The sequence below is a fragment of the Ochotona curzoniae genome, unplaced genomic scaffold (genome assembly GCF_017591425.1).
Source record: "Ochotona curzoniae isolate NIBS_2020 unplaced genomic scaffold, NIBS_Ocur_1.0 contig_3432, whole genome shotgun sequence".
NCBI classification, from domain to species: Eukaryota; Metazoa; Chordata; class Mammalia; order Lagomorpha; family Ochotonidae; genus Ochotona; species Ochotona curzoniae.
The window spans coordinates 23,192,221-23,207,960 of NW_024465859.1; the positions used below are offsets into that span (position 1 = coordinate 23,192,221).

General features: G+C 47.6%; 1 protein-coding gene across 4 annotated transcripts in view; it reads left to right on the forward strand.

Annotated features, from left to right (window-relative positions):
* PTPRJ (protein tyrosine phosphatase receptor type J) overlaps window positions 1-15,740 on the forward strand; it is a 143,973-nt gene that overhangs the window by 109,575 nt on the left and 18,658 nt on the right. The window contains exons 3-8 of one of the 4 annotated variants that reach the window (XM_040980257.1): window positions 1,889-2,149; window positions 5,889-6,152; window positions 8,209-8,460; window positions 9,447-9,665; window positions 10,255-10,518; window positions 13,509-13,766. In XM_040980257.1, the coding sequence (XP_040836191.1) occupies window positions 1,889-2,149; window positions 5,889-6,152; window positions 8,209-8,460; window positions 9,447-9,665; window positions 10,255-10,518; window positions 13,509-13,766 (1,518 nt within the window). Of the gene's footprint in view, window positions 1-1,888; window positions 2,150-5,888; window positions 6,153-7,328; window positions 7,343-8,208; window positions 8,461-9,446; window positions 9,666-10,254; window positions 10,519-13,508; window positions 13,767-15,740 lie in introns of all 4 variants that reach the window. The other 3 variants (XM_040980258.1, XM_040980260.1, XM_040980261.1) reach the window with 3 other exon arrangements.

The window sequence follows — 15,740 nt, forward strand, 5'->3', positions numbered from 1 at the left end:
TATGAGCATTCAGTTGAAAGCAGCACCCGTTCTGGAATTTAGTAATGTTTTGGTTATAAAATGCTTCTTCAGGAAATAGAGACAATAGTAGTTTTTTTTTTTTTTTCCTAATTTATCTCTGGGAAAAAAAAAAACATTGGTAGCTTTTATTTGTCCCTCACATTTGGAAATAACCCCCTTTTTTTCTATTGGGAAAAAGATGAAAATCTGTGACCCATAGAAATTGCTCTCAGGGTGCCGTGTAAAGGAGGCACATCCCGCTGAAACCTCCAGTAAGCAAATAGGAGGTAATTACAGTGATTCTACAAAGCTGTGCCAACAGTAGGCATGTCCCCAGAATCAGAGGGTAGATACTTCAGGCAGAACAAGCTGCCCTGGGTGGACTTACCTTGGAGGTGGTGGCGTGTTAGGGCTCTTGGCAGATTTGACCTGGGGCTTGGGAGTAATGGGCTCCATGGAAGGGTGACATGTGAGGCGGCCAGGGCGGCCCTACTGGGTTCCACAGAAAGCTCTCGCGCAGTGCTGCGGCCTGGAGCTGAGAGGTCAGCATAGGGTGGATTGGGTCTCCTCTTGGCTTGTAGGAGGCTGTATTCCCCCGGGACTTCCCACGGAGGACCTTCAGCCCGTGTGTTATCTGTGTCCTTGTCTCTGGGTAAGGAGACAATCACATCAGGTTAGGGTCCTCCCAGGTGACTCATGTTAACTTAGTTACAACTTGAAAGACCACTTAACCACTTTAACCACTTTAACCACTTTAAAATCAATCAGATTCTGAAGATGATTGGGGAACGCAATGCAATTCACGATAACAGGCATGATGCGTGCCTCCCAGAAGTGGCTGCCCGACTGGGCCAGCTCAGGTGCCATTCTTGGCACAGACTGCAGCCTGAGCAGTCAGGAACCTGTGCTGTCCTCACTGGGTCCAAGAGCAGGTGCCGTAAGCCGGGACCACGAAGCTGCAGCCTGCACCACAGTGCTGGCTCTGGAGTCAGGCTCCTGTCACATCCGTATTCTGGCTACAGGAAGGTGGGAAGCCAATAGCAGAGCTCCAGTCTTTAAGAAGATATTTCCTAAAAGTCATGCAGTGCTTCTGTTCATACTGGGTTGGCTGGAAGTCAGTCACATGGCTGAATCTAGCTGCAAGGGAGGCTGGGGCATTTAGACTTTCCCCACAGTAACACTCTGAGAGGTACACGATGGAAGGAAAGGTGGGAACTCGGCTAACAGCATCTTCTGTTCCAGCTCTCTAAAGAGAGACTCAGGGAGGCTTACTAATGCATTCGTGGTCACGCAGCCCGGAACAGCCAAGTAGGACTCCAGAGCATAAGCTCTTGGCTATGGGCTTGGATCATGTGCAACTTAAACCCCAGTGTCTGCACTCCTATTTTAAAAAGGCAAATTTATTTAATTGTTTTGTTTGAGAGGCAGAAAGAGAGAGTGAGAGATCCTGTTGGCTGATTGATACTGACCAGGGCTGGACCAGGTACAAGCGAGGAGCTGGGAATTCTATCCTGGTCTCCCATGTGGGGTGGCAGAGAGCCCACATCTTGAGCTGTCACCTGTTCCTTCCAAAATGTGCGTTAACAGGAAGCTAGAGTCAGGAGTGGAACCAGAACTCAAATCCAGCCCCTGCAATGGGAGCCTTCTAACTGGCATCTCAAATGTGTGTCCCCGGGGGGCCTGCAGTTCTGAGGCCAGCTGCTCTCTCCGTGGCCAGCGGCGCTGCTTTCGGAGGGACTCGTGCTGTGCGTGATGATGCAGAGAAGAGGGAAATAGTGAGCAGCTGTCCCCGGGGTTCATTTCCTCGCCTTGCGCATGTTTTGGGAGGGTTGGTCAGTCCCACCATCCGCAGAGTGTGTGACCGCAGTCCCTCCCTTTCTTCCCACAGTGCCTGGTCCAGTGTCTGACTTCCGAGTGACGAGTGTCAGCACGCGAGAGGTCAGCCTAGCCTGGAGCAGCGATGGCTCCAACTCCTCCTTTAGGCTCTCTATCATACAGGATGGAGCTGGACTGCTCAGGGTGGAAAACACCACCGACCAGAACATCACCATCCGTGGCTTAGATCCTGGGACCAACTATGTCTTTGAAATAGTTGCACAAAGACCAAATGGGACTGAAGCGGACCCACAGAATGTTTCCTGTACAACTGGTAAGCACGTGAGCTGGGATTTCTGTCCAGTGGTGATGTTTTTTAAAGAAAATCAACATTATGTGTAAACGGCAGGCTTTCTAAATACTATTTCTGAGTTATCTAAGAAAAATATTAAAACTTTTGTTACAACAATGCTGCATTTTTAGTACATAAAATACAGTTAAGTGAGAATTGAAAAAGTTGCGTAAGCTGTCAACCAGAGATGCAGTCATCGATAGCTTTTGGGGTATGATATTTTGCAATTTTAAGATATGCCCACATATACTCACACACACACACGCTTTTTCTTTTACGAACACTGAAGTCATCTCGCACATGGGAGTTTGTAGTCTGCTTCCTTCTGCCTCCCTATGTCTCACCTAAATGACTGAGATGGCTGGAGCTTGGCTGGTCTGAAGCCAGGAGCCTTCTCTGGGTCTTCATGTGAATGAAGAGACTCAAGGATTTGGGCTGGCTTCCACTGCCTTCCTACTCACATGAGCAGGGAGCTGGACTAAAGTGGCACAATTGTGTCTTGAACTGATGCCTCAACTCACTGTGCCACGCTGCTGGCTCCAGATGGAATGCTTGAAGCCACAGACAGATGCTCAATGCACTACACCATAGTCCCAGCCCCCCGAGTTATTCTCTTAAGAAAATTCAACGTAGTTCACGAAAATACAGGAAAACAATTCAAGGAAATGAGGAAAACGTGATTATAAATAAAAGCTATAATAAGATTAAATGATAAATTCTGATGGTGAAAATTCATAGCTTTCAGTGAGTTAAAAAAAGCCTGCAGTAGAGTGTGTAAAAAGCAGAATTAATTAAGCAGGAGAAAGAATTTTAGGGGGGCCAGTGCTGCGACACAGCCTGTGTAGCCCTGGCAAGTCATATGTGGGTCCCAATTAGAGGCCTGGCTGCCCTACTTCTGATCCAGCTCCTTGCTCATGCACCTGGGAAAGCAGTGGCAGGTGTCATACGTTCCCTGGGCCCTTGCGTATCCACGAAGGAAACTTAAAAAAATTTCTGGCTCCAGCTTTTGGTCTGGTCCAGCCGTGGTCATTACAGCTATTTGGGGAGTGAGTCAGTGGATAGAAGATTCTCTCTCTCTCTCTCCCCTCCATCCCCCCCTCTCTCTGTAACTCTGCCTTTCAAATGAGTAAATCTATCTTTAAAAGAATTTGTGGGCTTGAGTATGTTATTGGAAATACTGGAGGAGAAAAAAGGAAGCAGTAAAAAGCAATGGAGAAAATGACAGGATTTATGGGAGTGGCATCAGAAGAGCGGATATTCAAATTAGCGAAGTTCAGGAGAGAGTAGGGAGAGAGAAATCGATGGAAAGCATGTTTAAAGAAATAATAGAAAACTTTCAAAACCTGCAGAAAGATGCAAAGATCCAGGTGCACGAAATATAAAGGTCTGTATTCCTATTGAACGTAAAGAAGTCAAACCCAGCACATGCCGTCCTAAATCAGAGGCAAGGAGAGGACCCTCCAGCAGCAAGAAGGCAGCAGGGAGTGTGCGAGGGAGTCCCAGCGTGCTCCCAGCAGCCTCCTGCCCCGACGCTTACAGACGAGAGGCAGTGTGGTGTCCGGAACGCTGCGCTTGGTGCAGCTTTCCCAGACGAAAAGCGAGGGAGTGGATCAGGACCAGGCCTGTCCTAGAACAGGTGACACGGGGAGGGCTTCAAAAGGAAGCGTGATATTATGAATACTGTGAAAACATCTGAGAGTCTGAAACTGTGTATAAACTCAGAGTCCTCCCAGTAAAAACCACCGTCGTATGTTGTTGGCAGGGAGATGAAAAATTATAGCAAGTAGCAACTACAGTATTTTGTTAAGGACATCTAGTATAAAAAGACATAAATTCTCTCTGTGGGTCTTGCTTGGCAGCAACTATTCTGAAATTGGAGTGATAGAGAGAAGGTGGGCGTGGCCTCTCCGTGAGGATCCACACGCAGGTTCAAGAAGGGTGTCTGTCACATTTTTTTCTGTTGAACTCTTTTTTAGTAAAGCTGGTAAGCCTTTGACTATAATGTAAATTAAAAATGTTATAAAAAATAATAATAAACAGTTACGCAAAAAAGTCAATGTGAGGGAGAAGTCCAGTACAGCTGTAGGCTTGTGTGCGTATGAGAGCAAAATTACCAACCAAAGTAACCAGTCACAAGACTTTTTGGTAAGCCTTTTGACAATCAGAATAAAGACCTGTAGCAGGTGCACAGCATACAAACAAACTAAACACAAGAAGTCAAAAGATACCACCAAAGAAAGATACTTGGCCACAAAAAAGACAATAAGGAGAAAAGACCTCCTCACAGCAACTGGGAATAACCCTGATTATAAATGGATTGAATAATTCAATCAAAAGTCATAGAATGGCTCAGAGGATAAAAGAAAGCATCCAGTTACATATTGCTTACAAAAGATTCGCTCAGCCCGTCAGGGCACAGGAGGGCCGGAAGTGCAGGTCTGCAACAAGAACTGCCATGCAAAGGAAACTGAGGAGCAAAAGGAGCTCTACTTGGAGAAACCTGAAGTCAAAAACTGTATAAGGAGATGAGGACGGTCATGATAGAACGGTGAAGGGCTCAGTTTAGCAACCCAAGGTTGGGGACGTCCATCTTTCTGTATTTCAGTATTCATAGACCAGAAGGACACTCCACACCCCACTCGGAGCAGTGCGCAGACTTGCCCAGTCAGAAATTTGGTAAGGAAGCATTGGATTCCAGACCTAACAGAGCCAGCAGGCGTTTACAAGTCCCGCCATCTGCCAGCTGCAGGACACACATTCTCTCAGCTACATGTGAAATATTTCGCAAGACACGATGGATGCTGGGCCAGAAAATCAGTCTTCACAAATTTAACAAGTTTCAATGTATCTTACCACAATGGAGCAGTATCCATCTCCTGTGCTTTATTTTTTCTGTTTCTGGTTATTACTCTTTAATCTTGAGTTTAATAAGATGCATCCATTTTGTAACTATAATCTTAATAATCATAATGGTTTCCACTGGCTTAATATCCTGCAATCAGTAATTTCACTGAAATATAGGGAAGTGAGATGATTTTGAATCAACTTACATAACTGATGATGGACAGGATTGGGCTGTGAGCCCAGATTTTTTTTTTTAAATGTCCAAATCCTTGTTCATCACATCATGATGGCTAGTGGTAATTCTTGTTATTTAGTACAGTGTGTTAGACCTGCCAGCTGGAGAACCGGTGTCCTGGCGATTTTAAGGGATTAATTCCAGGTTCACAGCTGACAGGTGGAGCAGGTCTTTGGGGGTGGATCTGGATTCATGGACCAGTCATTTTGGTTTTTTCTTGTCCTACACCTTGTCATCTTTATGTCAGAAAAACTGTTGAGCTGTGTTCTGATGTAAGGATTTATCAAAAGAAAGTTACCACTTTCACCTGCCTCGTAGGCCGTCACCGGGAGACGTGTTTGCGGAGAATTGGGGGATAGATTCATTTTGCATCTTGGGTCTCTCTTTGTATCAGCCTGTACCTCCCTGTCTCGGTCACAGCCAACACTGGCCAGCTTTCGTCTCTTCTAAAGCCTGTGTTTCCATAACCAATCCCATCTCTGCACTTCAGCAAACTGTCCTGGTGCCAGAAAGTCTAGGAGGCCAATAAAGAGAGCAAGTACTGTGTGAAGTTCCTGCCTGGAGAGCGGGTGTGTGGAGTGGATCGGGTATTGCTTTGTGAAATGTCATTTATTTTTCTCCTTAAAAATTGTTTTTCACTAGAACCCAGTCCTGTGTTTGACGTTGAAGTTGCTTCGGTCAGTCCAACCAGTGTGATCTTAACCTGGAAAAACAACGACACGGCAGCTTCTGAGTACACCTATAGGATAAAGAATGAGAGGGACAATGAGTGGGCAGTGACTGACAAAAACCAGACGAGGTGTAACATCACGGGCTTAAGTCCAGCCTCGTCATACGGATTCTCCATCTACTCAGTAATAGGCAATAAAACTGGGAGACACCCTGTGCTTATAAATGTCACAACAGGTAAGATGCCTGGCTTCCCAGCACACTCATGAGGCACACCTTGTCCTAGAACGTTGTCAGTTCCTGAGCCTGCTGGAGAGAAATTGGATTTCACAGCCTGGCGGGGGAGGAGAGGTTTTCTGTTGTTCTCAACCCAGGAGTTGAGGTGGCCCTGTTCATTCAGTTTTGAGGTTCCTTTGTGTTTTTGGAAGGCTTAATAACTTCCAGCTGTTTGGTTTGAAAACTTTTGTTATTATTGCTTAATGCCTACTGTTGGGCTGAAGACTCAGGACAAGGGGACTTGTTGGAAATGTGTTTTGATGATGTCAGTCATTACTAGCCTTTTAGAGTCCCTGGGAAGTTGATGGTGTGTTATGTAATTCCCAGGAGTTTCCCCTGGGCAGGGACGTTGGCTTCTCTTCATAGCGGAACGCATGTTTCAAATGAATTAAGTTTTAAGACCCAATAACATTTAGAGTCTAATTAAGATTAGACAGCTTAGATTTTAATTGAGCGTAATTGTCAATGCCCTAAGCCTCTCATTAGTGCTGCAAATTTAATTTATTCCTTTTTTTTTTTTTACAGTTGAAAAGCAACAAATTAAAAAAAAAAGATATAAACTAGGCAAGATGCTCCTTTTTAGGTGATAAGTACTGAAATGGAAAAGTCCTCTGTGGGTTTTCCAACTGGAGTGTGTGGATGGGAGGAGGGGGTCTTCCCACAGAAGCCTGGCCTTCTGCAGTCCAGGGCCTGAATGAACAAGGGCTGAGGAAGCGTGGTATCAGGCCAGCTAGTGGCAAGGACACAACGGGGTGGGGGGGACACTGTCATGGGGAAAAGTTCACTTCCTTCTGAGATCCCAGAGCATGGCACATCAGGTGAAGACACTGGAGCCCAGGGGAGCTCTACTGCAGACCACTGTGGTACCGTGGTGTTCCTGACAGTTAGCCATGGTCATTCCATTGAGTTATTTATTGTATTCCTTTAAAAACAGACACAGAAGTGTGACTCCACCTAGAGCTCTTTGCGTCGCCACTCATGATGGGAGGCGTGGGATCAGTGAATGCATGGATGATCTGGAGGCTGCCATCTCATCCCCTTGGCTGGCATCCTGTCATCCAGACACCTGCAGAGCTGGGGTGGGGGAGGGGTGTGGTGGCTGTGCCTGCAGCACCACCTGTACTTTTAGATGCTCAGAGCTGGAGCCCTGGGTTCCAGTAGTGGGTATTCTCAAGCAAGACTGCTTGAGGGCTCCATGCTGTCATCTCAGAAGTGAAGGAGGAGGGGGAATGGTACTCTGGCTGAATTGTCACTAGCAGCCAAGTGAAGGGATGAAAGGGCAGGCCAAGGTGTAGGGTCGATGGAAAGGCTCTCGAAAAATGCCCCAATGATTGGCATATGATGAATTAACCATTAGCTGAAACAGCCTGGTCACAAGATGATACTGTTTGGATTATCTTCAATTGAGGCTTTCAGTTTTAGTGACCAGTCCTGATTGATAACTTTGTTACTCATGTCAAAGCAAATACAGTGAGATACTACTGTTTAAAAGTGCCTGTTGGGGTGGGTGTAGTTAGGATGTTGCTTGAGAGTCTTGCCTGGGTTTGCAGACTCTGGGAGGCTGCACAGGTGACAGCTCCAGTAGCTGGCTCCTTGTCGCTCGTGTGAGAGACGTGGATGGAGGCCTGGCCCAGCCCTCGCTGTGAAGAACATTGAAGGGAGTAAGTCAGTAGTTGAGAGCTCTCCCTATGTGTCTGTCTCGCTACTGCTCAAATAAGAGGTAGATAAATAAAAGTTTAAGAAGAGGAGACATTTTAAAAGAAGAATTTCCCATTGCTGTTGGAGTTCCAGAGTAGTACCGATCCCAAGAAATCCTGTTTTCTGCTTGTCAGTTTGGGTTCTCCTTAAGTGTGGGATGCAGGAGATGAAGTTCTGTGGGGAATGTTCTCGAACTCTGTTCTGAGGGAAGCATTACTTACAGGGTCACGTTGAATCAGCAGGGATCAGTGAACAGTGACTCTTAGCGCGTCTGCGAATACCATGTCCCGTTCAAGTCTGCCGTGTATTTTTATCATAGTGCCTGAGCCAGTTTCTGGACTGCGTGTTGTCTCCGTGGGTGTGACCCAGGCTACTCTGAGCTGGAACAATCACAATGCCACCGCCTCCTACCGGGTATTCCTTCAAAGCTACGGGATGCATGGTAATTCGACTCCAGACCCTGTGGTCAACATTTCAGATCTGAAGTCAGGGTTTGAACCCAGAGTCGCCTGGCGTGTACCAGAACCCAACGAGACACAGAATGACCCTGTGCTTTCAGAAGGTGGCCCGGGTGAGTCACAGAACTGTGCTTCCCACACTTTCAGTGACTTAGGAGTGGAAAAAAACCACTGGGTTATAGTTTTGCAGGATTTTAGCATTTATAGAAGGCTCTTCCTCCATGCTTTGGTTAGCTGCCACACCTGTCTAAGGTCAAGGGAAATGTTCAGATTTTAAGAGTGAGTGCATGGGACTCAAAGTGGCAGTGGGACAGCCAAGAAATCAGATAGCCCGATAGCTTTTTGATTTTCAGTCCAAGAAATAACAGATGTGTTAACCCAGGCCAAGCCATCGGAAGGACTTGGCACACCCATTGAGAGCAAGGGTGCTTGGTTGCCAGATCCAGCAAGTTTATGTTGACATTGGAGCCATCATTTGCAAATGACATGGAATTTTCAGTGAGTCCCTGTCCCGAAGCCCATGAGTTGGGGAGAAGGGGTGCCACTTTCTAAGGAAGCAGAACTACGAAGTGGATTCTTAGCACAGGAGGCAGAAAACACACAAAGTGGTTTGGATTGTGAAGGAGGCTTCCCGGCTGCTCAGTGTTCCTCTCCAGGCAGCCAGGTGTTAAAGGGAAGGGGGCTCTCATTTCTACCTCCTGCATCCCCCGGTGTAGTGTCTTCTCTGTCCCAGTGGCCCCAGGAGCAGCATCTACCAACCATCTCTTTTGTAATTGCCCTACCAGCCTGGGAACATTTCCTTGGCAGAGTTGGAGTCCTGGAGCTTTCCCTGGGGGACCGCATTGGGGAGGGAGACTATAATGCCCCAAGGAGGGGAGAATGATGCAAAACAGTGGAGTTGGTGTGGGAAGCATGATTCTGCTGGAAGAACACTGCCCAGAGAGCTGCAGCTGTGGCAGGCAGCAGCTGTGTCTGGAGGAGGAGGATATACCAGCTGTGGGCACTGTCTGATGGGTTCTCTGTTGGGGTGGGGCTGCTGAAAGAACAGGGACATGTGTTCATCTTGCTGCTCATGTCTTTCCTCCTGTGTTTCACCCAGAAGCCAACAGCACGGACAGACCCCTGGGCGAGAGCTTGCCTTCACCACGCAGCAGCCCCACAGCCTCTGTGACTGTAGAGTACCTTGAACCTGTGGACCCATCAGATGTGAAAGTGCTTCTTCTGGGTTTAGAATCCAGTACTCTGTACAATGCCACCGTGTTTCCTCAAGCAGCCGATGGCACAGAAGGCCAGTCACAGGATGTCAAATTCAAGACACGTATGTTGACTTGGGTTCTGTTGGCGGTTGTCAGAGGTTCCCAGCACTGAGCGGCGTCTTCCGTGATGCTGTAGTTGAGTTACGAGCACTGACTCGCTGCTTCTCGGTGACTCGTTTTGTTGTTGGAGGGGTTTTTCTCACAAGAGATTCTGGAGGGGCCAGGCCATGGCACATCAGTGAATTGGGGGACCCATATTGTGGTGTGGTGGGCTTAAGCCACCAGTTGTGATGCTGGCATCCCATAGCAGAGCAATTGTTTGGGTCCTGGCTGCTGTACAACTGATCCAGCTCGTGTATCAGGCAAGGCAGAGGATGATAACCTGAAGACTTGGGGCCCTGGCACCCACATGGGAGATCAGGATAGAGTTTCTGATTCTCCTCTGAATCTCCCACGCGGGTGCAGGGTCCCCAGGCTTTGGGCCATTCTCTGCTGCTTTCCCAGGCCACAAGCAGCGAGTTGGATGGGAAGTAGTGCAGCCAGTGCTTATATGAGCCAGTGTTCATATGGAATGCTGTGCTGCAGTGTGGAGGATTAAATAGCCTGTTGAGCCATTGCCATGGTCCCTCAACTCCTCTTGTGTCTTCACAGACTTTATCCAGGTTTTTGACATGGAAGTTGCGAACATCAGTGCCACAAGCATGACCCTGACCTGGAACGTCAGCCACAATGGGTCATACTCTGCCTATACCTACACGGTCCACGTGGCTAGTGCGATGGAGTCCTTCAGTGTCACTGTCAACGATACTCGTGCTGTCATCTCTGGACTCAGTTCAAGTACCCTCTACAACATCACCGTGTGTCCTTTCCTGGGTGACACTGCGGGCACACCAGGCTCTCTCCAAGTGTACACCCGTGAGTTTGCTCATCGCTGCGGCTAACCTTGCTTTCTGGCTACTGTGCTTGCACCAGGGCTCAGATGCAGGACAAAGAAGTGCTGTTCCTGCCCTCCTGGAGTGCCTGCCTCAGCGTGCGGGACTCAGAGCCCCCCTGGGGTGTGGGATGTGATAACGGCAATCCCCCAGTGGGGTGCTGAGCTCTTTGGATTTCCTTGGCATTTTCTGTCTGCGTGCAGCTGGCATTAGCTTGCTTTTCTGGGTGAGGCTGGCCAAGGCAGAGAGAGGGGAGGTGTGAAGGTGTCACACCTGGCAAGTGATGCAGGTGAAATGCGGCCTCTTGGCCTCGGGCTGTGTTTGTAATAATGACCGTTCTAAGGGTCCACAGTGGGTTGATAAAAGGGAGACGAGAAAGGCCCTCTTGTTTCTTGTAAGGAAGCACTGGCGCAGCCCTGTCTCACCTTCTGGTTGCTTACGTGTTATTCAGCACGATAGACAGCAGGTTAAAGGCTTTCTGTTCTGAAGGCCTGATCGTATGAGCCAGGGCAGTGACAGTGTGTTAACACTGCAGTTGTGTAATGGTGCTAAAGCCAGAAGTACATTTCACACAGTGCTGGCTGCTTACCCCTGCTGAATGGACCTGATGGTAGGTGTTAGGATTATGCGCCACTCCCCTCTCCCTGGCTTTTTTTTTTTAAGATTTATTATTTTTACTAGAAAGACAGATTTATAGAGAGGAGAAACAAAAAGGAAAATCTTCCATCTGTTGGCTCACTTCCCCAATGGTCTCAATGGCCACAGCTGAGCCAATTGAAAGTCAGGAGGCAGGATCCTCTTCTGAGTCTTCCATGTGGGTGGCAGGGGCCCAAGCACTTGGACCATCGTCTGCTGCTTTCCTGGGCCACAAGCAGGGAGCTGGATGGGAAGTGGAGCAGCTGGGACGTGAACCAATACTCACATGGGATCCTGGTGCTGCAAGTGAGTTGTGCTATTGTGCTGGCCCCTAGGATTCCCACTTATGAATAATAAAATGGGCCTGGTGCAGTAGGCTAGACAAGTGGTTAAAGTCCTTGCCTTGCATGCAGTGGGATCCCATATGAGCATCAGTTCGTGTACCAGCAGCCTCAATTCCCATCCAACTGCCTGCTTGTGGCCTGGGAGAGCAGTAGAGGACAACTTAGATTTTTGGGACCCTGCACCCGTGTGGGAGACCTGCAAGAGGCTCTGGGCTCCTGGCTTTGCATCGGCACAGCTCTGGCAGTTGTGGCCACTTGGGGAGTGAATCATCAGATGAAAGATCCTCCTCTCTGTATATATGGCTTTCCAATAAGAACAAAATAGATCTTAAAAAATAATAATAATAAAACCACAGCTCAGTGGAGGATAAACACTGCTCCGGGCTACAGAGCTTACAAGTGGCAAAGCAGGAACTTGAACCTGGGTGCCTCTGGTCCACAAGGATGCAATATATGCTCAAGTGCCTGTTGTTTCCCCGGAAGTACTCTGTCAACATTCCTACAGGCGTCTTGGAGAACATGACATCTATTTTCATCACCTTTTCCTTTTTTAGGTTTTACAGTCTGTGCATTAGGGCTTAGCTGTGAGTAGCACGTTGAGTTTCTTTTTCATGTAAGCAAAGCTGGGCAGGGTGGGGCTGGTGGCGTTAGCCAGGATTCTGACGCGGGAAACGGAAATCCATGAGCAATTGGAAGCCAAGAGGTATTTGTTCAGGGAGTTGAGGGTTTACTGGCTCATTGGAACGGCTGGTTTATTAATTGCTACGACTGCCATGTTCAGTGCCAGAGACTTCGTGGTTAGTTACCGTGGGAAGGAGTCTCTGTCTCCATGAAATACTGGCAGAGCAACACAGCACAACTCTGTCAGAAGCTGGAACTGTGCTAGAGGCTGGATGTTCAAGGTGAAGGTTGTAGCAGGTGTGCTGTTTTCAGTCCTCTCCTGTTGGTGTGCCTATGGCCATCCTCCGCCAGCGTCTTCCCATGAGTGTGTTGTCTGTGTCCTTATCTCTTTGTAAAAGGACCTGGTCACATTGGCCTAGGGCCTACCCACTCTGGGGCCTTCATTTTCAATCAGTCACCTGTTTAAAGACCCAGTCTCCACCGACAGTCATCATTTGAGACATTGGGATTAGGATTTCAAGAGCGGAATTGGGAAGGTAATAATAGAACTCACACTGCTGGGGACCAGTCTTTACGCTCAGCGTCCAGAAATGACCCTTAGGCTCAGATTGCAGGGCCGGATGAAGCCGCTGTGTACGTGTGACTAACACTGTGGGTTCTGTACTGTGGTACTGGCGTCAGGAGGCTACAGTGACCACTGCCACGGTGCTGGTGCTGGAGCCAGGCAGCTTGAGCTCTAGAAGTCACATCCACATTCCAACTGCAGAAGCAGGGCCGTCAGATGGAACTTCACCCTCTGAGGATACGTCCTAGAAGTCATGATATTCCTGCTCGCCCTGCAATGGCCAGAATTTAGTCACATGGTAACATTAAGCTGCAAGGGAGGCTGGGAAATAGTCTTTTTCTTCTCCACAGTCAGTACACACAGATGAAAACGTAGGGGTCTATGTTGAAGAAAGAGGAGCAGTGGATTTTCTGGGTCAACCGCATCCTCTGTTGCACCTCCTTTAAGATGCTCTGGGAGTATTTAATCGTGTATCCAAGGCCAAACATCCAGAAACAGCCAAAGTTTAACTCCAGAACCCGGGTCTTTGGCATGGGGCTTTCTCTCTCATTTCCTGTGGATGGCTTTGCACGGCTTAAGCTCCCAGTGTTTGTACTTGGAGGCCACGTGTTTTCTGCATGGCCAGCAATGCTAGTTTCTGAGGGATGCCAATTTCAAGTGGTGATACAAGGGAGGGAGGGGGGTGGGAGGAAAAGATCAGCTCTCCCAAGTCTGCATTTCTTCTCTGTGTAAATGTTCTGTGAGTGTTGGTCAGCTTGGTCTGCTGGAAAGTGATTCTGAGTCTCATTAATTCACTTCTTCCCACAGTGCCTAGTCCAGTGTCTGACTTCCGAGTGACGAGTGTCGGCATGAGAGAGGTCAGCCTAGCCTGGAGCAGCAATGACTCCGAGTCCTTTAAGCTCTCTATCATACGTGATGGAGCTGGACTGCTCTGGGTGGAAAACACCACCGACCAGAACATCACCATCCGTGGCTTAAATCCTGGGACCAACTATGTCTTTGAAATAGTTGCACAAGGACCAAATGGGACTGAAGGGGACCCACAGGATGTTTCCTGTACAACTGGTAAGCACGTGAGCTGGGATTTCTGTCCAGTGGTGATGTTTCTTAAAGAAAATCAACATTATGTGTAAACGGCAGGCTTTCTAAATACTATTTCTGAGTTATCTAAGAAAAATCTTACAGAGTTTTATGATGCCAGTATTCATATTCATTCTATGTAATACAAATAGAAACATACCGCAGGTGAACTTTCCGTCAGATCTTGTCACTGATAACTTTTGGTTCATGGTATTTCACAAGTTGAGATGCCTAACTTTATAAACTGTGGAGTAGGTACTGCTGTCATCTTTGTAGTAGAGTAGGAATGACAGGCAGTGATCTGGCTTCTGAGATGGAGGGTTTGACAGGCACGTGGGCTGGTGCAGTGACATGGTGCAGCTCCAGAGTAGCTCTGTGTGCGTAAGGAGAAGGGTCTCTTGTGCTGTGGCTGGGGTCCATTGAATACAAGTCATGAAGGGCTGCGGTAAGGCCCTAAACTCAAAGGGTTAACTTTCTGGTATTGAATAGCTGTCTTTCTTATTGGGGCGGGGGGAACGTCTGGAAGCATTAAAAGCAGTTTTGAAAAAGGGGAAGCAGAAGTGAAATATTCAGAAGCAAAAGTGGGATCTCAAACCAATGTAGGGCAGAGTACGATAGCCAAAAGGTGGAAACAACCAAGGGTCAGTTGATGGACAAGTAAGAGAAAACGTGGTTTGTCCATAGGATAGAATGTTATTTGGCCAGATGAAGGAATGCCAGACAGAGAGGACAAATAGATGGTATGAGTCTACTGACGTGGGTTACCCAGAACAGGCAAGTTCATCGAGACAGGAAGTAAGATGGAGGGCCCAGGGACTGGGGGAGGAAGTGAAACAGTTGTTTGACAGCACAGGGCTTATGTTGGTGGTGATGGTCGTACCACATTGTGAATTGTAGGATCACTGAATCATATGCTGACCAATAGGGAACATGGTAAATGTTGGCTACATGCATTCTATCACAGTAGAGAGAAAGACAGCAACAAATAATGCTCCAGTAGGGTTTCTGCTCTCTCTTTGCCTGTGGACAGATAACATTGTTTTGTGTTTGAGGGTTATTTTTTTCAACTCCCTCCATGTGTCTTCCCTCTTCCTTAGTGAGGTTTTCATATTTTTGATGAATGCAGCAGAATGCCTCCTCACGTGGCTGAATGAGGTTACAGAGTCTTCCCCTTGTTGTTCACAGTTCTCAGCTTGTAGAAAAAGGCTGCCTTTCACGGGCTTTTGCGTGTGGAATCCCTTTGATGCCAAGAGTCAGGTGATAGGGAAAGAAGGTGCAGTCTGCTCCTTGAAGGGGAACTCAGTGTCAGAAGTAGCCAGTTTGGGAATAGAATGCACATGTTCATGGCAATACGGAAGATTTTTAGTTTCCCTTTCTTGTTGTCCAAGCCCCCAGTTTATCTGCCTGGAGGTGACCTGGTTACTGCGTAAAGCGAAGAGGGTTTATTTTATTTATTTTTAAGATGTATTTGTGTATTTGAAAATTAGTTACAGAAAAAGAGGAAGAAAGAAGGAGGAAAAGAAGGAAGGAGAAATAAAGAGAGAGAGAGAGAGAGAGAGAGAGAATCTTTTATCTTGGTTCATCCCCAAGTGGCCACAATGGCCAGTTGAGGCCATGCTAAAGTCAGGAGCCTGGAATTTTACCCAGGTCTCCCACATGCATTGCAGGGGTTCAAGTACTCAACTTGTCTGCTGCTGTAGTGTTTCAGCAGGGAGCAGCAGGGACTCCAGCTGGCTCTTACACGAGTTGTCAGCATTGCCGGTAGCTGCTTGACCTCATGTGCCACAACCTTAGCCACATGAGGAGAGTTTTTAAAATATGTATTTATTTTTATTAGAAAGGCAGATTCACAGAGAGGAGACAGAAAGATCCTTGTTCATCCTCAAATGGCCGCAATGGCCAGAGCTGAGCTGATCCGAAGCCAAGGAGCCAAGAGTCTCCCAGATTGGTGCACGGTTC